General features: G+C 35.0%; 1 protein-coding gene across 1 annotated transcript in view; it reads left to right on the top strand.

The window, feature by feature from the left end:
* The window catches only part of NCAPG (non-SMC condensin I complex subunit G), a 45,870-nt gene that overhangs the window by 14,010 nt on the left and 7,638 nt on the right, over positions 1–24,222 (top strand). Inside the window, exons 6-15 of the mRNA XM_069069179.1 lie at positions 2,639–2,831; positions 3,408–3,557; positions 6,167–6,307; positions 6,936–7,059; positions 10,510–10,599; positions 10,962–11,141; positions 15,227–15,337; positions 15,924–16,043; positions 18,536–18,775; positions 21,473–21,654. Coding sequence (XP_068925280.1) covers positions 2,639–2,831; positions 3,408–3,557; positions 6,167–6,307; positions 6,936–7,059; positions 10,510–10,599; positions 10,962–11,141; positions 15,227–15,337; positions 15,924–16,043; positions 18,536–18,775; positions 21,473–21,654 — 1,531 coding nt within the window. The remainder of the gene's footprint in view (positions 1–2,638; positions 2,832–3,407; positions 3,558–6,166; positions 6,308–6,935; positions 7,060–10,509; positions 10,600–10,961; positions 11,142–15,226; positions 15,338–15,923; positions 16,044–18,535; positions 18,776–21,472; positions 21,655–24,222) is intronic.

The following is a 24,222-nucleotide window of genomic DNA, read 5'->3' as shown; positions in this document are numbered from 1 at the left end:
GCATGAACTCTATTGCAAAGTGAAGCAAGCAGAGCCAGGAGAACAATATAAATGGTGACTACAACATTGTTAGAACAGTAATGACAAAGCAATAGAAAATGAATATAAAATTAGAAAGAAAATGATGACTCTAAAGAACAATTTTGCTAAAAATTTTTCTCCTTTAAAATGAAAAAAAATCTTTGTTCAATCACAATAAAAAATAAAGTTTAATTTTAAAAAGAGAATAGTAGATTTAGTCAAAAGAGCTAGCTTATTTTTTTGTGACTTTGAGCAAATCACATATTCCTTGAGCCTCAATTTCTTCATATGTTAAATGAACACAATACTTGTTTCTTCCTGCCTCACGGATCATTGTTAGGATTTAGTTCAACAAGCATTTATTAAACATACTGTGTGTCAGATACCGGGAATACAAAGACAAAAATAAAATCATTTCTATCTTCAAGGATCTTGTGTTCTACTCTGGCCTGGGTGTGATAATACATGGAGATGAGTAGATATCAAAGGAGGGAAAGAGCACCAGCCACCAAGTTTTAATATTTAACATGGCATTGAGGTGCAAATGCTCAACAGACAACTAGAGATACAAGTCTAGAGTTTAGAGAAGAGATCAGGGTTATGGATACTGAATTAGGGGTCATTAATGTAGAAATGAAGAGTAAATACTGGAGACTAAATAAAATTGCTGAGGAGTAGAGTATATAAAAATAAAATCCTGGGGAGTGCTCCTGTATATCTCAACTTTATTAGGTGATTTTTTGGTTGGCTTTTTTGTTGGTTTATTTTCTTGGTCTCCACTTACTTTTTTAGAAATATCAAGAGACTTAATTTCCAGATCTAACATTTAATTCTGTGATCTTGGGAAAGTTACTTTATTTTTTTGTTTGTTTCTTTTTCTTTTTTATTTCTTTTTTTATTAATTTGTTTGTTTACTTTTAGTTTACAAGATTCAATTCCACAATTCCTTGAGTTTCAAATTCTGTCCCCCTCCGTCCTCCCCCCCCCCCCCCATGGCGGCATACAGTCAAGTATAGGATTTGTAAATACTTTCACAATAGACATTAGTCAGGTTATAAAGATGGATTGTATCAGATGGAATGAAAAATGGTAAAGAGGAAATAAAACCAAACAAGAAAAAGACAAAGAGCAGGTAGTTTGCTTCAATCTGCATTCAAACTCTGTTTTTTCTAGTTCTTTTTCTGGATGTAGACATATCTCTCCATCATGAGTCTTTTGGAGTTGACTTATATCACTGCATTGCTGAGAAGAGTCCAGTCTATCAAAGTTGGTCGTCACTCATATGTTGTGTGTGTAATTGTGTACAAATTTCTCCTGGTTCTACTCTTCTCTCTCAGCATCGGTTCATATAAGCCTCTCCAGGTAAATATGAAGTCCATCTGCTCCTTGTTTCTTATGGCACAATAGTATTCCATAACATGCATATGCTACAACTTGTTCAGCCATTCCCCAATTGATGGGCACCCTCTTAATTTCCAATTCTTTAGTACCACAAAAAGAGCTGCTATAAATATTTTTGTACATATGGGTCTTTCTCCCACTTCTATGATCTCTTTGGGATATAACTCCAGAAGTGATACTGCTGGGTCAAAGGGTATGAAATTATTTATAGCCCTTTGGGCATAATTCCAGATTGCTCTCCAGAAAGATTGGATCAGTTCACAACCCCAGCAGCAATGCATTAGTGTTCCAATTTGCCCTCATCCTCTCCGGCATTTGTCATTTTCCTGTTTTGTCATCTTAGCCAATCTGACTGGTGAGATGTGGTACCTCAGAGTTGTTTTGATTTGCATTTCTCTAATCAATAGTGATTTAGAGCATTTCTTCATGTGCTTATAGATATCTTTAGTTTCTTTCTCTGGAAACTGCCTGTTCCTATCCTTTGTTTCTTTTAAAAAAATTTAATTTCGTTCTAGTTTTCAGTATTCACTTTCATAATATTTTGAGTTCCAGATTTTTTCCCCTCACTCAGCAAGACAGCATGCAATCTGATATAGGCTGTATGTGTACAATCATATTAGACATTTCTACATTAGTCATGTTATGAAAGAAGAATTAGGACAAAACCATGAGAAAGGAAAAAAAAAGGATGTTTTGATCTGCATTCAGACTCCATAGTTCTTTCTCTGAGTGCGGATAGCATTTTACATCATGAGTCTTTTGGAATTTTATTAGATCATTGCTTTGCTGAGAAGAGCTAAGTGTCAAAATTGGTCTCGCACATTGTGGTTGTTACTGTGTACATTGTTCTCGTTCTGCTCACTTCACTTAGCATCAGTTCATGTAAATCTTTCCAGGTTTTTTTTTTTTTTAATTCACCTGCTTGTCATTTCTTATGGAAGAGAAGTATTCCATTCATTCATATATCACAACTTGTTCAGCGATTCCCTAATTGATGGGCATCCCCTCAGTTTCCAATTCTTGGGCAAGTTACTTTACTTCTGGACCCCATTTACCACATTTTCAAAATGAGGAGGTCATTCTAGGTAGTCTTTGAGGTCTTGTCTATGATTTTGAGCATAATGAATTAAACTAAACTAACCTTTATTGAAAGTATAGGTAGTGAAAGCCAGATGGATATTGCTTATGTGGTATTTTTAAATGTTTATATGAATAGAGGCTGTGAAAGAAGTTATGCGGAAGAAACTTCTTCAGGCTTGGTTACATTTTACTGAAGGAGATATCTTACAATTTCTTCATCGACTGGATGTAGAAAACTGTCCTGAAGTGGCAAACTCAATCCTGAAGGCCTTGTTTGCCGTTATTCCTCTTAGTGAACTGATGGAAGTCTGTAAAAACAGCGATGGCAGGTAAATAGAGGATTGTTCTTTATTACTCTATATCTTTCTTCCCTTCCCCTTCAGAATCATGAGCTTGTAGATAGGCACAGATGCAGTTAATTGGACACAACTTTACCTGATAGGCACATATATCAAGGAGAAGTCTCTGTTTCTTATGTGACTAGATGACCATGATTGGCAGATTACTACATTTAGTTTTATTTTCCATATGTTTTTGAGATGAGTGTAATACTTCTGGTCTTCCTCTCTGTCTTTCTGTAGTTGTATGGCTGCCCTGTCTCATCTTCCTTGTTCTTTCCCACATAAAACTTCTATTAGATGTGTGTCACAATCTATTCACTTTCTTTTTTCCTTTTTATTACTTTGGTTTTATACTAGCAAACAGCTTATTCCAGTACTGTGTATTTGATAATTTTTCTTTTTTTTTTTTAGGGGTAGAGATGGGAGAGGATAAATAAAATAAACTTGTAGTTAAAAAAAAAGTTATAGCAGCCTTAAAATTTAATTTCCTGTTTAGAGAATGTACTTTGTTAGGTTTTTACTCTTCAATTATAAATTAATTGCCTTTCTTTTTTTTAAATCAAGGAAATTGATCCCTGTGGAAACACTAACCCCTGAAATTGCTTTGTATTGGAGAGTTCTTTGTGAATATCTGAAATCTAAAGGAGATGAAGGGGAAGCTTTCTTAGAGCAGATTTTGCCAGAAACTGCTATCTATGCAGAATATCTGTTGAGGTAAAAAGTTCCTTTCTTTTTTTCTTTTATCATCAAAATATTGATTCTAGGAACAAAATTAAAGCTCTTAGTCACTAATAGGCTTTGAAGAAAGAGGAGAATATTCATAGTGACACTATTTGAGAGATATTGTACTTGAACATTTATGTCTGGAGAAACTTGTAGTGAAAAGCATTGTGGTTGCTCAGGAATGCAGTGATGGAATGCTTGCTATATATACATGGAATACAGAAGGCCTGAGTCCAGTAACTGATATGAATAAAACCTTCTGCAAACTTTAAAATGAAAACAGCTGAGGTTTACATAAAATGGAGAGGTGAACAAAATACTTACCATCATCTTGCATCTTGCATCTTGCATCAGTCCTGGGACAGCAAGTATTATTATCTCTATGTTAGTATTGAGGAAACTGAAGCTCAGGAAGGTGGCCTTGCCCATCTGTTATCATACCACGAGCAGTGGAGGAGATAGTTTCTAAATTGCGGCTTACTGGTTTTGGGTTCAGCACCCTTAGTTGGACCAGATAGTTTCTGTGGCTGTGATTCTGTGTCCACTGCACCTTTCGAGTTGCCTTATTGCATTTCAGTCAAGTTGCATCATGACCTTCAAGCACACTTGTAAATAGTGTAAATGGACACTTATGATGACACAGTTGATTTAATGCTTTATGGTTATAAAGCATTTTACATAATTTGCTTCATTTAGTCTTCTCCACAACCTTATGAGTTGGGCAGGATTGTTATATTCATTTGACAGATGTGTAAACTGAGATTTAGATAGGCTAAATGAATTGCTTTAGGTCATGCAGCTAATAATAAGTGGTGGCACGGAGACTAAATCCAGGTCTTCTAACTCCTGAGTGTCTTGCTCCTTCCACTTATGCTATCCTATGTCTCTTATAGGAAATAGCTATTTTTACAGGAATGACAAAATGATGAAAAAGAAAGTTTATCGAATTAGATAATCCCTTTTTAGAGACATTCTAAGATCATAGGAGTCTTAAAAGATTATTGAAAATGATTGATTTAATTGTCAATTAATTTTACTGTGTCTGTCAATCAATATGTTTATGTAATTGTGGGCCTTGATGCCACATTCAGTCAAAACATGTTGACTTTGTTCTGTTCTTTAATGAAAGTAGATGCACACGTTTTCTTAGTATGTCAAAAAACTAGCACCATAGGCAACACTTAAGTGTCATCTATCTTCTTCTCTTGGTCTTGAACTTTAGAGGGGTCAGGTGATGTGAAGTTGTAAGTGTCTCCATAAGGGGAGGAATGACCTTTACCACTCCATAGAAAGATTTCTTGCAGGGTAGAGTGTCATTTGAAAGAGCTTCCAGAAATAGACAGTGATTAGTAGTACTGTAGCAGCTTTTCACATGCATGTATGTGGTAGATGGTATTTGAAGTAGGAAAATAGTAATTGGTTGGAAAGTCTGGCTCCCAATTAACTACTAATTGACAGCTTGTAAATTTAAGTTTCTATTAACTTATTCAGTAGTGCTTGAAACGTTTTAAAAATTACTTTTTAAGCCACTGATTCTTTTCATCTCCAAAAAACAAACAGCTGGAGTGTCAGGAAGTCCTTAACTCTCACTAGTACTCCCTTAAGAAATTATATTCTTGTTCCTTACATTTCCAAATTGTATGTATGTTTTATCTCTCTAGTTGAATGTAAGTCTCAACTTTGGGACTTTTTTTTTTAATCTTTAATACCTCCTTGTGCCATGTGGATAATAGGTGCTTAATAAATATAGGCTCATTTGACTTAAGTAAAGGTGGTGTTGCTTTAGGAAAATGGGTGTGTGCCTGGATGTGTACAGAATGGGTTGGAAGAGATTGGAAGCAGGGGGCCCAGGTAGGCAATAGCAGGAATTCAGGTCTGTAATAAGGGCCTGGATGACAGTGGTGGCAGAGGGTTTGGAAAGAAGGGGCTAGAAGTAAGAGATTTTATGAAAGAATTGATGGGGCTTGACAAGTAGTGGAATGTGGGTGACAAAGTAGTGGATGAATTAAAGACAATTAGTCATTTCAAACTGAATACCTGAGAAAATGAGACCACTGATGAAGTCAGAGATTTTGTGATAATGATGTTGATAATGATAATGCCGAGCATTAAGGTTTTGCAAGCACTTCTCAGTGTTGCATTTGATTTTCACAACAACTCTGTGAAGTAGATACTGTTACCATCATTTTTCAGATGAGGAAACTGAGACTGAGGGAGGTTAAGTGACTTGATCGAGGTCGCACACTTGGTAACTATCTGAAGTGAGATTTAAACTTAGGTTGTCCTTACTGCAAGTCCAATGTTCTATCCATGACAGCAGAATGTATTTTGTGCTGATATTTCCTCATTTTAAAATTGAAAACTGAATCTCAAATTAATTTTATACATTCCTGAATCATTTATTATTTTGTAAAAGCTCATAATGATAATAGTCTTTCTAATAAATGGCTTCATTATAAACTTATCTGTATAAATTCTCTAATACTAAATTAAAAAAGGAGGCTGGCCTTTTTCATGACCTATTAGTGGTTTAAAAAAGATACTGTCTCCTGATATATTTTAAAAGATACTATGCTTTTATTCAATTCTTTTTAATTTAGTTACATTCAGAACATTCCAGTTGTTACTGAAGAAAAAAGAGGAGATTTTGCCTTTGTGGAAAATTTGATGACAAAAGAGTTTATAGGTCATCAGTTGATTCTCATTATCAAGTCCTTGGATACCAATGAAGAGGGAGGAAGGTAAGTCTAAATACATATCATTTATATTTATTTTGATCCATTGGTTTCTTGTTCCTCTCCCCCTTTTGAAAAGGGAAATACATTTTCCTATTTTATTAATGAATTAACTTTATTTTTATTCAGTTTGCTTTGATACAGGCTTTTCTAAGAAACAGTCAGACTCTCTAAACAAAATACATTTTCTGAAAATAGTTAAATGAAACTACCTAGTCATTTCAAATTTAACTTCACATATGTAAAAATTATCTATCTAGTAAAAACACTACTGTAAATAGTTGTTTTTAATCACATTCTTATTCAACAATAGTGTGGCTTTTCATTTAAAAATGTGCATTGTTTAAAAAAATTATTTCAGCAACTTCTAGTGATATTTTATAAACAATCATTCAACCAGGATTTTGTCATCCCATCCTAATGACAATGTAAACAAGTAGAGCCCCTTTAAAAATTATTTTACATAAGATAGAAGTTTGATTTTTAACTCACTCTGTCTACATAGATTTTTGAGTATGTAGTAGTGTGTTCTGGCAGAGAATACAGATGAATGTAATTAAGAAAAGAGATGACACTTTACAAATCATGTCATATATTGTCCTAATCAAGTTAACAAAATTTTTTTTTTATGCAGAAAGCAATTATTGGCTGTCCTGCAGGAGATTCTTACCCTACCAACTCTCTCGATTTTCTTGGTGTCTTCCCTGGTTGAGACATTGCTTCGTCTCCTTAATGATGATGTTAAGAAGACACAGATTGTAAGCAGTTTTCCTTTCTGTAGGAGTATTTATAAATGTGAGAGGCAGTGGTAGTAGAAAGGATCAAGTATTGAGCTTAGTGTGTGAAGGACCTTCCTGTGATGCCATCTCAGTGACACTCTGTGTTGCTCAGACCACTCTCTAGAACTTATCCACTAAATCATGGGCGATTTGCCTGTTGCCACTTAACTAAATCACAGATCCCTATGAGTGGTCCCATGGTCCGAGGAGCTGTGGATAGAGTTGTCTGTACTACCTTTATTATATTTAAATTGGAGCTTTCTTATGGCGTCTTGTGGTCTAATAGCTTCTTGTGGATTAGTTTGGTCTCTTCAGCCAGATTGCAAGTGTCTTGATGACAGTGCCTATATATATATATATATATATATTTTTTTTTTTTTTTTTGGCGTTGCCCCATAGTTCCTAGTGAAGCCGTAGGCTCATGGTCACTCTTAGTCCATATTCCTCAAAACATTTTGAACTGCTGTAGCTTTGGGAGCAAGTAGCAAGTGAGCTCCCTAACCTATAGGCTCTTCAAGGTGAGATTGCTCAGATGTCTCTTTTTCAGCTCTTGACGATTTCTCTGGCTGTCTCCCATGTTCTCCCTCCTCTGCTTCAACTTCTCACCTCTCTGACTTCTCTTTAAGTCCCAACTAAAATCCCATCTTCTCCAGGAAGCCTTCCCCAACCCCTCTTAATTCCAATACTTTCCCTCTTTTATTATTTCCTATTTATCCTGTACAAAACTTGCTTTATATATATGTTGTTTCCCCCATTAGATTTTAAGCTCTTTGAAGGCAGGGACGCTCTTTTGCCTCTGGTATTCCCAGTACCTAGAACATCGTAAGTGCTTAATAAATATTTACTGATTGATTGAATGAGTCACTGAAAAAAAAAAGAATAGAGTTACTGCTTTTACTTCTTGTCCTTAGATCCTATTTTGTAAGACAACATTCTCTTCTCCATTTTTTTGCCTTTTTTTTTGGAGGGCAGTTAGTGTTAAGTGACTTGCGCAAGGTCACACGGCTAGTGTTTGTGTTAAGTGTCTGAGGCTGAATTTGAACTCAGGTCCTCTTGATTGCAGGGCTGGTGCTCTATTCACTGCGCCACCTAGCCGCCCTGTCTTCTCCATTTTTAATGGAATTATCAGGAGATAAGTTTGGATAACTTAAAGGATGAGGAAATTATGTGGAAAAGAAGCAAAATTTGGCTTTATACTGTTTAATCTTTAGCACTGACTCAATTTTTTTCAAGCATTGGTTATGAAGAGCAGTAAACTGTTTTCAGATTCTTTCTACATATATGTGTTGTGTATTATGTGTGTATAGTCTTCTCTTCAAAGAATTTTTGAGACATTCTATTAGATTAACTTTTTCTCTTTTTTCTCCCCCTAGGCTAGTGATCTAAAAATATTTAGTTTTCAATAGCAATATTTTTTGAGATGTTTTTATTATTTTTCTGTGGAGTCTAGATAGGAATTTTTTTTTCCAGTAATTTTCTATACTTGAATGCAACAAATCTTTTTTTAAACAACTACTATATATAGAGTAATGTGACAGACACTAGGACAACAAAAATAAATACAATCCAAGGTAAGAGGATACATTTAGGGGCGGCCAGGTAGCACAGCGAGTCAGAGCACCGGCCCTAGAGTCGGGATGACCTGGGCAATCGAATCCGGGTTCAGACACTTAGCATCCACCCAGAATCACCTGGCCGTGTAACCTTGAGCAAGTACTTAACCCCAATTGCTTAGGGGCGGCCAGGTGGCTCAGTGAGTAAGAGCACCGGCCCCAGTGTTGGGATGACCTGAGATCGATCTGGGCTCAGATACTTAGTACCACACCCAGAAATAACTGGCCGTGTAACCTTGAGCAAGTTACTTAACCCCGATTGCTTTAAAAAAAAAAAAGATACATTTATACAAATAACTGTGTCACAAGTGATACTTTGATAAGAATGAAAGTGAGGTCTAGGCAAAACACCATGAGACATTTGAGGATGGAGAGAACACTTTCATCAGGTGGGAGAACTGAAAAAAAATTGCATGTATTATTATATCATAGACTTAGGTTACCTGGGTCTGTCTCATTATTTAATACATGAGGAAATTCATAGAGGTGAAATGACTTGCCCTAGATAAACTGGTAATAAATGGTAGAACAGAGATTCAAACTTAGAATCTCTGGAGAAAAAAAATCATCCTGGAGGTGTTAGAAGTGTTATAACCAAGTACATAATATCTTGCTATCTCAGATTAGAGAAATCCAAATATACCAATAAGCAGTCCATTTAAAAACAGGTATATGAATGTTTCAAAGAACTCTCAAATATCTTCATAGTATTGTTACTTTGGAAGCAAACATTTCTGTTCCTGCATTTTCATATACTTTACATGAATTACAGAAAATTTTATTTGAAAGGTATATATAATGCGTGTTATCAAAAAACAACTACTAAGAATTAAATAAGCCCACTGAAATTGGAAATGAATTATAATGCTGTGCATACCGTTTACTATAGGAGAGTCTTCCTTGGCATCCTGAAGTCTAGCAAGAGCCAGGATTGCATAGATTCTTATATTTTGAATTTTATCTTTCTGTTTAATAAGCATGACCTCATTAATTTTTATTAAACAGATCTGGCATTTTCCACCATACTTTCCAAATGACCATTTATAAGATGATAGCTCTAAATCTAACTACATTGCATTTTGCTTCATGAAAACATATTTAAGATTAATAATGAAGCATTATGGAAAATAATCTCATTTGATTTTTCTTTATAATATGTGAACAAATATACTTTCTCAGTTCAAAAGATTATATTTCTTATTTTCTGAAAATGTTCAGATCATTTTGTAAAATATAGCAGGTTAATACTTTCTCTTTTCCCTTATGTCTAGGCTAGTTCAAATATAATACAACAATCTAGATGAAATAGAATTTGGACTAAACTAACCTGTTTGTGATAAAAGTAGAAAGGAAGGAACAGATGGGATATTCATTGCTACTGTACAGTCAGTAGAACTTGACTATTAAGTGAATGTACAGAATGGGGAAGAATTGAAAATGACTCAGTTTATTAGCCTGGTTGACTTGGAGAATGATGAATGATGGTATATCAACAATAATATCAACAAAAATAAATCAAGGGGAAAGATAGATTTTAAATATACAGTAAAAACTTGTAGGTACTTTTGATACCTCTAAGTGTGATACTCAGTAGGTAGTTCAAAGTTCAGAGCTAGAGTTCTGAGGAAAAGTTGGGAGTAGGATCATAAATTTTGAAGTATTTTGCATAGAGGTAATCATTGAAGCTATTGAGAGTCAGTGAGAATATCAAGGGAGAGGGAGGTGGGAAGAGAGTCAAGGAGAGAATGTTGGGGAAAAATAGAAAATTTGGACACTTGGGAGAAAATAACTACCACTATTTCTTTGTTCTTATCAGGTTACAGAAATTATTTCAGAAATCCGGGAACCTATAGTCACTGCTAATGCTACTAAAGATTGTGCAGAAGCAAGAAAAAAAGAGCTCAGAGTAAGTCCCTTCCTAACTAAATATAATAAATGATCAAGGCCAGTATGGTTTTAACTTCTGTTTTCTGTTCAAAAATGGTTAGAAAACTGTGCCTTGAGGGAGGATGGAGAAAATATAGCACACTTTAAAAATTCACATTTATTGATTAAATACTATAAGAGCATCAAAATCTTGGTCAAATTATGTCTTTAAAAATGGATCCACACATTTTTTTTCTTTGCAAAAAATTGATGTTTCTGCTTGATGTCATTGTTCTAGATTTTTGTCGTTGAATTGTTTAATATATAAAGCCTGCAAATGTCACTTTATTACAAGTTTTAATAATAAATTTAATAAAGTTATTTTTTCATATCTTTATTTAGCTGGCTGAAGTAAAAGTGAAGCTTATTGAAGCCAAGGAAGCTTTGGAGGAATGCATTACCCTCCAGGATTTTAATCATGCCTCCCTGTTAAAAGAGAAAATAAAAGAACTAGAAAATACCAAAATGGATCTAATAAAAGAAACAGAACAACTTGAGATTAAGGAGGTTCACACAGAGAAGGTACAAAGTGGAAGCAATTCTCACATTAAACTTCAACTACTGTTAATCACTTCAACTAAACCTTCATTTTCCTTCATCAAAGCCTTGCAGATTGTGCTTTGGACTTGGAGAGTTTTAGCAGAACTGTGACTCGACCCTAAGACCAGCCCTTCTGACTTGTTTCCCTGGTCCAGAGTTGGGAAGCCATTATTCAGCTGCTTATCCTAATTAGCTAGTATGTTACCCATTTATGTATCCTACTAATCATAATGACCAGATGTCTTTGTACTTCCTTTGCCTTCTCACAACTTCTTTCTTTTTTTTTCTGTAATAAAATGGGGACCCCCTATTGAAGGTGGGGGAGGCATTCTAATTTCCTGTCCCCTCCTCTCTTTGCCAAAAAGATCTGGTCCTTTTTCAGATCAGGTGTAGGTCATAATGGCAGTTAAGCTTCTAATGTCATTCCCTTTAGCTAATGAATTTTTCACATCAGCTTGACTTCAGTGGAAAGGTAATCTTGCATAAAATAGCTAGATTATCTTTTAACAATTTTAGCTTTCTGTTAATATTTTTTAAAACTGTTAAAAGATTTATCTTCTTGCCTTCTGAAAGCATTAAGAATCTTTGAACAAAAGACTTTAAAGAATATTCTATACTGGTTTCTTCGTGCCATTTAACACTAAAAGCTAATCAATAAAATATATTCTCTCTTAGACTCCAGAGATGCCCTAGGATCTTTTAGTATCTTAGTACCATTGTTTTGAAATTCTGTTATTGTACCAAAGACTTGAAAATGCTTAAGAGTATTTTTGTAAATTCTAGGTGAAGTTACTATACTTGAATTGTTTAAATCATGTTTGCTTTAAGATTAAATTTTAAGTATTCTTCATCATTTAATGAATGGTCTGGAATTTGATTTTCATAGAGTTTCATTGATCTTAATTTTCTTCAGGTTCAAAAAGTGTCAAGGTATAGGTGTATGACACACCTAAAACATGATTTTCAAAGTTCTTGCTGAAAAAGATGTATTTTTAAAATGCCACCAACTGCTGGTTATGATTGGGAAAAGACTGACATCTGCCCTCCCATGAGCAGAATTTCCTTTTCTCTTTAACTGTAATTGAGCTATGACAATCTTTATTAGTTCATGTCCATTTTGCCAATTCTTTATAAATGGTGTTCATAGGATAACACTGTCCTTAGTATCTTTTGGGGCTTTTTTGTTTGTTTATGAAGTGCTTTAACTAGCTATTCAGTGCACCATCCACTTATATATCATATTATTAAAAGAGGGGCAATTAAGTTTTCTGATTTCAGCTTTGATTTGGGGGGTCAGCTACTTTTATTTTTTTATTTAATTGTCATTTATTTTAAGTGTTTCCAAGTTACATGTTTAAAAAAATTTTAACCATCATTTAAAAAAAGTTTGAGTTCCAAATTTTCTCCCTCTCTGCTATCCCTTCCCTGAGAAGGCAAGCAATTCGATATTGATTATATATGTGAAGTAAAACAAAACATATTTCCATATTAGCCATGTTGCAAAAAAGCACAAAATAAAACAATAAAAATAAATAAAGTTTTAAAAAGTATGCTTCAGTCTATCGTCAGAATTAATTGAATTCTGCCTTTGGAGATGGATAGCATTTTTCACCGTGGGTCCTTTGGCACTCTCTTGAATCATCACCCTGATCAGAATAACTAAGCCTTTCACAATTGATCGTCCTTACAATATTGCTGTCACTGAGCACAGTGCTCTGGTTCTGTTCACTTCACTCTGCATCGACTCGTGTGTCTTCCCAAATTTTTCTGAAGCCATCCTGCTTGTCATGATAGCACAGTGATATTCTGTCTCAATCACGTATCACAACTTGTCTGGCCATTCCCTGATTGATGGACACCCTCTTGATTTCCAGTTCTTTGCCACCACAAAGCAGCTGCTATTACTATTTTTGTACAAATAGTTCTTTTCCCTTTTCTATGATCTTTTTGAGATACAGACCTGGTAGTGGTATTGCTAGGTCAAAAGGTATGCACCATCTTATAGCTGTTTGGGTGTAGTTACAAATTGTTCTCTAGAATAGTTGGATTAATTCATGAATTTACCAGCTGTGCTTTAGTGTCCCTAATTTTTCTAGATGTCTCCTTGCATTTGTCATTTTCCTTTTCTGTCATGTTAGCCGATCTGATAGGTGTGAGATGGTATCTCAGGGTTGTTTTAATTTGCATTTCCTAATTAGTAGTGATTTAGAACATTTTTTTAATGTTGATAACTTTGATTTTTTTCTGAAAACTTCCTCTTCACATCTTTTAACCTTTTATCAACTGGGGAATGACTATAAATTTGACTCATTTTCTTAATATTTGAGAAATGAGACCTTTATCAGAAAAACTTACTGTAAACATTTTTTCCCAGTTTCCTGTTTTCCTTCTAAGTTTGTTGTATTAGTTTTGTTTGTGGAAACCTTTTTAATTTAATGTAATCAAAATTATCTTATTTTACTTCCCATAATCCTTTCTGTCTCTTGTTTGGTCATAAACTCTTCTTTTATCTATAAATCTGACAGGTATGTTTTTCCATGCTTCTCTAATTTACTTATATCATCCTTTATGTATGAAGCATTTATTCATTTTTGATATTATCGTGGTATGAGATGTTGTTCTGTGCCTAGTTTCTGCCTAACTGCTTTCTTGTTTTCCTGGCAATTATTTCTCAGATGTTGAGCTCTTACCCTGTCTTTGGGTTTATCAAGTACTAATTTACTACAGTCATTTACTGCTCTGTATTATATATTTAATCTATTCCGCTGATCCATAATTCTGTTTCTTATGCAGTACCAGATTATTTTGATGATTACTACTTTGTAATATAGTTTGTATTCTGGAACTGTCTTCCTTCATGATTTTTTTTTTTCCATTGAATCTCTTGTTATTCTTGACTTTTTTCGTTCCAGATGAATTTTATTACTACTTTTTCTAACTCTATAAAATCATTCTTTGGTAGTTTGATATGGCAATGAATGAGTAAATTAACGTAGGTAGAATTGTAGTTTTTATTATATTGGCTCAACCTCCCCATGATCAATTAATATTTCTCCAGTTGTTTAGATGTGTCTTTATTTGTGGAAAAGTGTTTTGTAATTGTGTAAATATAGTCTCTGGGTTTGTCTTGGCAGATAGACTCCCAAGTATTTTATATTGTGGTTATTTTAAATGGAATTTCTTTATCTCTTCCTGATGGATTTTCTTGGTAATATATTGAAATGCTGATAATTTGTGTTGGTCTATTTTATATCCTGCAACTTTGCTGAAGTTGCTCATTGTTTTAGCTGGGTTCTATACTAGAATTCTCCAAGTATACCATCATATCACCTGCAAAGAGTGGAAGTTTTGTTTCCCCATTGGCTATTTTTATTTCTTTAATTTCTTTTTCATATTGCTATAACTAGCATGTCTAGTACAATATTGAATAATTGTGGTGATAATGGACATCCTTGCTTCACCCTTGATCTTACTGGGAATGCTTCAAACTTATCCCTGTTACAGATAATGCTTGATTTTTTTACATCGTTACTGTTTTTCATTGTAAGAAAGGCTCCACTGATTCCTATGCTTTCTAATGTTTTAATAGGAATGAGTAGAAAATTGAATGGGAATAGAAAGAAATATATCTTTTTTCACTAAATTGACCATATATTTGGGCATAAAAACCTCACAATCAAATACAGAAAAGCAGAAATATTAAATGCATCCTTTTCAGATCATGATACAATAAAAATTATATGCAATAAAGGACTGTGGAAAGATAGATTTAAAATTGTTTCAACTACTTTTTAAAATATATTAGAAAATTGATTATTAAAAGGGCAAAATAGATTTTGAAATCTAGAGTTTTTCAGTTTCTAAAGTGTTGTCCTTTAAGTAGGTTTTTTTTTCAAAGTGTCCATTGCAAACTCACTGGTTAACAGCATAGAATTTAGTACTTCACCTTGAGCTTTATGGCTAGAGCTTTTATAACTATGTGTGTGTGTGTGTGTGTGTGTGTATATATATATATAATGAAACATTATCTCCCACTTATTCTGAATATTTTTTTTCTTTGATTTCAGAATGATCCTGAAACATTACAGAAATGTCTAATTTTATGCTATGAACTTCTGAAACAGATCTCTATTTCCACAGGAATAAGTGCAACCATGAATGTTATTATTGACTCTTTGGTAAGTTAGCATTGGTTTCTAAAGCTTTATTTTAATGTTCTCCCTTCCTCTTCACCCATTTTTAGGCAGTATATTATTTAGTATTGAAAAGTATGGACCGTTGTTAATATTTTTTATGTGTGTGAAATGTGTCCTTTGCAGAATGTTAGGTATGAAAATTTAGGGGAGTGGAGTGTCTTATAAGTTATATTTAGCTTTGCATAATAAGAGCAGAAGATGTTAAAACAGATCAGGGACATTGCAAAAGAACTTTATTATATTACAGATTAGATTATATTAATTGGTTTAATCTTAAGTCCTATTCAAAGGGGTTTGTTACCTATTTACCTATAAAACAGGGGTTCTTGACCTTTCTTGTATCATGGACCCTTTTGGTAATCTGGTGAAGCCTATAGACTGCTCAGAATAATGGTGCATAAAGGAAAATATTATTTTATAAAGGAACCAATTTAGGTCAGTTTTATTATTTTAATGTGTTAATGAGTTTATATGGAATTAGTCTTACATATCTTTTCAAGTGATTATTGTATGTTGAAGATTGATTATATTCATCTCTGCTGTTTTAATTTCTGTTGTTTTGTTTTAGATTCTTCCAGGAATCACAAGTATTTATCCTGTAGTGAGAAATATGGCTGTTTTATGCTTAGGTTGTTGTGGTCTGCAGAACCAAGATTTTGCCAGTAAACATTTTGCACTGTTATTGCAGGTAAAATTTAATTTTTTGAAAAGATTCCATTTATGCTCTTTTGGGATGGAAATATGTATCTATTATAATCATACTGAGTAGAAACTCTTTAGTTTGGTTTCTGTTTATGTAGTACTTTTGTCTTTTTTTCCCCCATGGATAGTTTCAGGACTTTCATTAGAATGAGGAAATCTGTGCTTTCTTTTGGTTTAAAAACCAGAACCACTGTCTTTCTCAGATTGTGGTAGCCAAAATTGATTTCACAAATCTATGTCCATATTTGTGAGATGACCATTTCCCTTTGATGACTATTTCCATTATCTAGAACAGTTACTGGCCAGTAGGAATGAGGGAGAGTTAAGAAAGGTCACTTATTAAAGTTGCATTGTTTTTAGACTTTAGAGCTAGATATATTATCACAATTATATGCATTAGGATATGGTTGATCTTTTGCAGTTCTTGCCTTCATAAAGTTACACAGGATGTATGTTCTTAAAGATCTGCACAAGTCAGATTTATGTAAAGTGAGTTGTGGTGTCTTTTTTTGTCATTTTATAAATGCTTTTTCTTAGTTTTTATTGTCAGTGACTCTTAACAGGTAGCTTTAATTTTTCAGTTAACAGTTCTTGTGTTCCTGATAGTCATTTATAATACTTCAGTAATCCGCTGGATCCATGATGTCACTGATGTGGGTATTCCTGACTTTTCTGGTCCTGTGCATTTCTTGACCTCATAAATTCTATAAATCTTCCACAGAGGTTCTACCCAGCACACTTAAGTCCTGGTTCTCTAAGACTATTACTATTCTATGGGTAGTAATACAGTATTTGGCTGTTGTCCTCTTATCTCTTGCTTTCAGTACATTACTTACCTCTCTCTTTTCTTATCATACTATAAAAAAACATCAGAAGATGTTCTGTTCAAATGTCTGTTCTGGAAGAGGAGACGTAGGTGGATGTGGCATGTTTGCTATCTTCAAATAATTTGGAGGACCATCATGTAGAAGGACTAGTCTTTTTGTACTTGGCCACAGAAGGCCAAGCCCTCAAGTAGTGGATAGAAGTTATAGAGACTGATTGAGACTTGTTGTAATGAAAATTTCCCAGTAATTAGAAGTATTAAGAAGCTGAATGGATTGCCTTAAAGAGTTAGTAGGTTTCCTTCATTGAGTCTTTCAAGCTGGGTAATTACTTGTTCAGGATGTCATTATGGGGTGATACTTATAGATAGTAGCTAAGAAGTCCCTTTCTTCTCTGATTCTTTTTTTTTTTTCTTTTTGAAGGCCAAATGGGGTTAAGTGACTTGTCCAAGGTCACATGGCTAGTTTTTGTATCAAGTGTCTGAGGCCAGATTTGAACTCAGGTCCTCCTGACTCCAGGGCCAGTGCTCTATTCACTCTTCTCTGATTCTGTCCTGATTTTCAGATATCTCTATCTCTGTCCTACCAACTCCTCAAACTCAGTATGTTCAAAAGGGAATTTGGTATCTTTTCCCCAAAGTTTACCTTTTTTTCTAGCTACTTGAAATATCATCTAATGCTCTAATTCTTGATATCATGACTTTTCATTCTTCCTCATCCTTCGGTACCCTACCCAGTAATTTGCCAGGCACTGTTGATTCTATCTCCAAAATATCTTTTGTCTCATTTCTCTGCTCCAGCTGCTTGCACTCTGGATCATGTAATCATCATTTTTTACCTGTTATAGTTTCCCAAATACTATCTCTCCCTTCTTCAATCCATCCTTTACACAGCTGTCACAGTTCTTTTATAATTAAATTATCTTTAATGCTCAGGACTGACAATGTCAATTCTCCACTCAAAAACTTTTAATACTATTGTTTAATGACAACAACTTAACTTGGCTTATTTAACACTTTACTGTAATTTGGTTACACCTTACACTTTTTAACTTTATTTCACATTTATTCTCTTCATGTACTCTATAATCTAGCCCAGATAGAGTTCTGCTATTTCTTCATTCCATAGTACAGTCCATTTCCTGGAATGTCTGCTCATCTCTACCTGTCAAAGCTTTCTGTTTCTTCTCAGCCTCTTAGATGCCACCTGCTCTGTGAAGCCTTCTCTAATTCTCCCCCTTTCTCTGTGCCTCCCCTCCCACCAAAGTTATCTCTCTCTCCTCAAGTTTTCCTAGAGCGTATTATTTTTATCTTGTTTTTGCCCCAATTATACCCTCTGTTGTTTCATAATTACTTGTATGCTTATGTGCTCCATTGCTCCTAGCCCTAACCTAGCCAACCCCCCAACCAGTTTTCTCCTTTCTTAAGTTCTCTTTATGGATGAAACTGCAGATGTGTTTGTTTTTCTTTTTGATCTCGTCACCTAGTACATTGTATGCACACAATTGTTTGATCAGTGTTTGTTTGAAATTGGATTTCTAGGATGTGCCCATTCTCCATTTGAGATACCCAATAGACTTCTTTTGTTGAAGTGCAGATTAAAACATTAGTGTTGTTCGACAGAAGTCCATTTCTCTTCCTTTGCTTTGACTTAGGTTTTGCAAATTGATGATGTCACAATAAAAATAAATGCTCTAAAGGCAGTTTTTGATCAGCTATTGTTGTTTGGGACTGAGCCATTTAAGTCCAAAAAAGTCAAGGACCTTGAGAGCGGAAAAGAAGAGATAACTGAAGGCAGTGAATCTGACCATGAACCAAAAATTAAAGCTGTGGAAGAAGAGACTGAAACTGCTAAGAACATCTTGAAGTTTCTGGCTGGGTTTTTAGACAGTGAGGTAAGGCACAATTATTAACGTGTTATGAAACAACATCCTTAGAAAGTATTGTTATTTTTAAATTTACATTTATATTTAAATTTACATTTATACATGTATATAGAGACCCCATTCTCTGAGTATCATATATATTTCCTGCATTGTAAAGCGTCTTTTTTTTGGAGGGGCTGTTGAGCTTGTGACTTGCCCAAGGTCACACAACTAGTAAGTGTAAAGTGTCTGAGGCTGGATTTGAACTCACATCCTCCTGACTCCAGACCAATGCTCTATTCACTGTGCCACCTAGCTGCCCCTAGAGTATCTTTTAAACCAGATGTTGATATTTAATTCTAATATTTTTCTGCTCTTATTTTCAGAGGAATGAATACTACTTGGGGATTGCTTTATTTTTCTTTCTCTTGCTTTTCATATGTAACTTGACATTTTGAGGACAGCCAGTGTTTCTTCCACATTGCTTTGGAAATATTTCTGATCACCTTATTGTTCATAAATTGTTTTGGGCACATGTGTATTGGTCTCATTTTGCCCAGAAGAATTATAAGCTCTTGCAGGACAGCAAATAGGTCAGATGGTCTTCTGTCTCCCTCAAGTCCAGTAAAGAGTTGAACACATTGCAAACACTTGAGAAGTACTTACTGATTGAATGGCTTATTCAGCTCAGTGACATAATACTAATAAGTACAGAAGGTGAAATATTTTGTTCTTATTTTCTTCCAAGAGAAATTTCAAGAAAATTTAGAATGATTTGGTAATATCTCTTCCAAAGCATTATATTGTATGGTCATTCGTTCATTTAGCAAGTATTTCTTTAAAATCTCCTATATGTAAGATATTGTGTTATGCATTGGGGAATTAAAAAATAAAAATGAAACCGTTCCTACCCTCAGGAACTTATTGACTGGGCAAAAATAATATGAACATAGGTATATACAGAGTAAATATGTACAGAATAAACACAAAATAATTTCATTATCTAATGTAACAATGAAAATTATAGATTTTAAAAATTAGATTATTAGGAACTAAGGGGGTAAATGGCTTTTTAATAGTTTCTGCTATAAGCTCTTTGGAGGTAGGGACCCTTGTCACTTACACAGTGTTCCTGAGTACTCAGCATAGCCTAGTGAAGACTAAGCAACCCAGAACCTCGGCTAACTTTAGCTAAATTTTCCAACCCTATTTTCAGGGAAGCAATAGAGGCTGTAGGTCTGATTAGTAAAGACTGTTTGATCTTGCCCAGAGGTTATTATAAGAAAATGACATGGTGTAGTAGAAGAGGTGTGATAGGAAGCCTGGATTCAAGTGTCACCTCTGACACTACCAGCCAAGACTTGAGACAAGTCATTGACCCCATTCTGTAAAATGTGGTGACTGAACTTGACGATCATTCAGGTTTCCTCTAGCTCTTTCCTTCAACTCCCCTTTAAAGACTTAGACCTCAAGCACTACCCTCTACAGAAGCCTTTCCTAATCCCCTCTATTTCTAATCTTTTCCCTAAACTAATTTATATTTATCTTGCATATGTTATGATATTCTTCTGTAAGATCATGTCTCTCTCAAGAATGTAAGATTTGGGGGAAAGAGACTGTTGGATTTTTTTTTCTGAGTCCCCCATCATGTAGCACAATGCCTGGTGTGTGATGAATGATTTGTGATTTGATTGATTGACAAGGAGGATTGTTAGGAAAACTGAAGAATCACTCATAGGATCATAGATTTAGAGCTTGAAGGTAATACAAGTCACCTAGTCCAACCCCCTCATTTTGTAGATGAGAAAAGGAAGGCCCAAAGAAGCCGACCAATGTCACAGACCAAGTAACATAGGCAATAACTACTGTCCTCTTTAGGACAGTCCAACAGATCCAGCAAATCCAACCCTCTTTGCACTATACCACATGCTGCCTAGACCCCTGTCTGTCAAACCTTGCTAGAAGACACGTTAGTTTAGTGGTTTTGTCTCTTCTATGCAAAGACTAAGAAGAAAACCCAACTCCTCCAGTGACAAATTAACTTCATGCCATTGAAAAGAAAAGCTCTACAGTGCACAAGTTAGATCCAGAGATTTGCTAGATCTGAAAACTAAAGCCCGAAAGACTTCCTATAATAAAAAATAGTTGAGCTATACTAGGTAGCTTTTGACTGTTCCAACTCAAGACAATCTAGGATCTAGAACTTAGTTGTATTCTAGGGTAGGAAACTGAAAATCCTTAGCAGATATGTGTGTATGTCATTCCAACAATTTTTCATAATTTATATACCTATAAATATTGTCTTTGTCAATGTAGTTTAGATAGATATTAATGTATTAATTCAGTTCCCAAATGACTGACTTCTTTGAGCTCCCAAAAAGCTATTGCAAAGTTTGGAAACAATTTCTTCATTGTAAAAATGGGAATACTGATGTTCTTCATAGTAGTGGTATGAGGAAAACACTTTGTAAACTCTGACTCTGAAACTCCCGGTTTATACACCACTGATCCAAGGTTAAATTATGAAATGAGCAAAATTTATCTTTTGTGCCTTTTTTTACACTCCACTTCCCATAGTATGTTCTTTTAAAGAACTAGGTAGGTTGGTGGATATTGAACATTATCTTTAGACGGTAACAATTTAAAATGTTGGGGATGACTCCTGGGCTACTTTAGAATAAATAATTGTGCAGATATCCTTCTTGTCATGGTCCACATTTGTTTCAGGTCTCTGAACTCCGGACAGCTGCTGCAGAAGGACTAGCCAAACTGATGTTCTCCGGACGGTTAGTCAGCAGCAGGCTTCTTTCTCGCCTTGTCTTGTTGTGGTACAATCCCGTGACTGAAGAGGATGTTCAGCTGCGACATTGTCTCGGGGTGTTCTTCCCCATATTTGCTTATGCAAGCAGGTATTTGAATCAAATTAAATATATTAAAATGTAATTTAAAAAAGGATTTAATTCATCATTTGAATTTTGAGCAAAGATGAGGGAAAAGAAAGAAGCAAGAGGATATTAGAAGCAATAAGTACATTCCAGCAGAGGCTGTTTTAGTCAATTTCTGTGAAATAAGTCCTCTTTTCCCCATTCATTTCCCTTATAAGATTAAATATGTACTCTCAATAAAAATTATCACTATATGGAATAAGTTAGAAATTTTAAGTCAGAAGAGTCTTAAAAAAGCTCAATAAGAATTTGAATTTTTTTCCCTAGATATTAATTTTTCCTGTTTAACATTTTGCTGAAACTCATTTAAAGAAAGCTTAGTGAGACCAATTAAACAAAATTATCCTATGGCATTTAAGGACAAAAAAAATGGAAGGCAGAAAACAAACTAGAAAAAAGAAAAATATTTATAAAAAGTATTATGTCAAATCATTTTCTCCATCATGGAACTAGCACTCTTGAACTCTTACATCATGGTCAAAGATGTTTTTTTGTGAGGGAAGTAGATAAGGCATTAAAGAGAATAAAGATGGGAAAAGTAGCTAAATTAGACCAAGGAGGATAGATTTTTGTTGGAGCAACAGTTTTGAGGACCTCAAAGGATCAGTGTGAAAAGTATCTGAAAAGGGGCGGCCCTAAGGCTCAGCGAGTCAGGATGACCTGGAGATCGAATCCCGGGCTCAGACCCTCAGCACCCACCCAGAAACACCTGGCCGTGTAACCTTGAGCAAGTTACTTAACCCCAATTGCTTAGGGGCGGCCCTAAGGCTCAGCGAGGAAGAGCGCCGGCTCCAGTGTCGGGATGACCTGGATCAAATCCGGGCTCAGATACTCAGCACCACACCCAGAAACACCTGGCCGTGTAACCTTGAGCAAGTTACTTAACCCCAATTGCTTAGGGGCGGCCCTAAGGCTCAGCGAGGAAGAGCACCGGCTCCAGTGTCGGGATGACCTGGAGATCAAATCCCGGGCTCAGATACTCAGCACCACACCCAGAAACACCTGGCCGTGTAACCTTGAGCAAGTTACTTAACCCCGATTGCTTAGGGGCGGCCCTAAGGCTCAGCGAGGAAGAGCGCCGGCTCCAGTGTTGGGACGACCTGGAGATCGAATCCCGGGCTCAGACACTCAGCACCACACCCAGAAATAACTGGCCGTGTAACCTTGAGCAAGTTACTTAACCCTGATTGCTTAAAAAAAAAAAGAAAAGTATCTGAAAGAGGGAATGGTACCAGAGATGGGGGAAAAAATTCAGGAAGAACATCAATCAAAATGTTATCCGTACGTGAATTAAGTTATCCATATATGTTATCCGTACATGAATTAAGGGTCTTCTGGATGAGAGTTAGTAGGGACCAAGCATGCTTTCCCAAGATATTTACCTTACTAGAGGACATCTTTGCCATTTCAGTCTCCTGAAGGAAGTAGAAAATATAAGATCTCATTTTGCTTATTGTTTATTGATTATTAATGAGCCTTTATTTTGGCAGAGCAAAAAGGAAGGTGACTTACAGACTCTTTTAAAAACAAAGCATCTCCTCTCCATACACCAAAATCATTAGATTTATTATTTAAATAATAATAGCTAATATATATAGCATTTTAAAATCGGCAGAGCAATTTACATATATGACCATATTTTGCTCTCACCACCACCTAGGAGTTAGGTGCTATTATTCCTAAAGAGGGGCAAATTGGCCTACTTTGGAAATGGATTATGTCAGAAACTCCTATAGTAACCAGTAGTGGATCCATTAGCACCTTCTGTCCTTCCTGCTTGTCCAGGAAAGGGAGACCTATTCAAAAAAACACACAACAAAAGCCAATGTTTATGGGAGAAGGGATCTTAAATATTTCAGTCACTGCTACTTTGTATAAGTAGTTGCCATCTACATTAATGACAAACATGATCATAATTGTTTTTTCCTTTTTTTTTAAATTCTCCTAGTCTTTAGAAAAATATTTTGTAAACTTTTGGAAGCCATTTCTCATCTAGTTTTTCTCCCTGCATTGAAGATAGTTAAATTCTGTCCACACTTACATAACATTTATAAGTAATAAGATTTAGATTTGAAAAATGACATTGTAATCAATAAAAAGGAAAAAAAATAACTTCCAGATACAATTTACTATAGCAAGTGATGAGTAGGATGCTTTTGGAGAAATCCGGAAAGACTTATATGAGCTGATGCAAAGGGAAATGTACTATCTGCAGCAATATTGTAAGGTAATCAGCTGTGAATGACTTAGCTGTTCTCAGCAATGCAATGATCTAAAACAACTCTGAAGGACTCAGGATGAAAAATGCTGTCTACCCCCAAAAGAAAGAACTGATGATGTCTGAATGCAGATTGAAGCACATTTTTTTACTTCATTTTTTTCTTGAGGTTTTTTTTTGTCTATGTTTTCTTTCACAGCTATTATGGAAGTGTTTGGTATGAGTATGAATGTGTAACCTATATCAGATTGTTTGCTTTCTCTATGATGGAGGGTTCAGAAGGGAGAGAATTTGGAACTCGAAGTTTTAAACAT

The sequence above is a fragment of the Petaurus breviceps genome, unplaced genomic scaffold, assembly GCF_028583685.1.
Source record: "Petaurus breviceps papuanus isolate PSGF00001 unplaced genomic scaffold, PetGlider_PUasm1.0 140, whole genome shotgun sequence".
Taxonomy (NCBI): Eukaryota; Metazoa; Chordata; class Mammalia; order Diprotodontia; family Petauridae; genus Petaurus; species Petaurus breviceps.
This window is presented reverse-complemented; position numbering and strand designations above follow the sequence as displayed.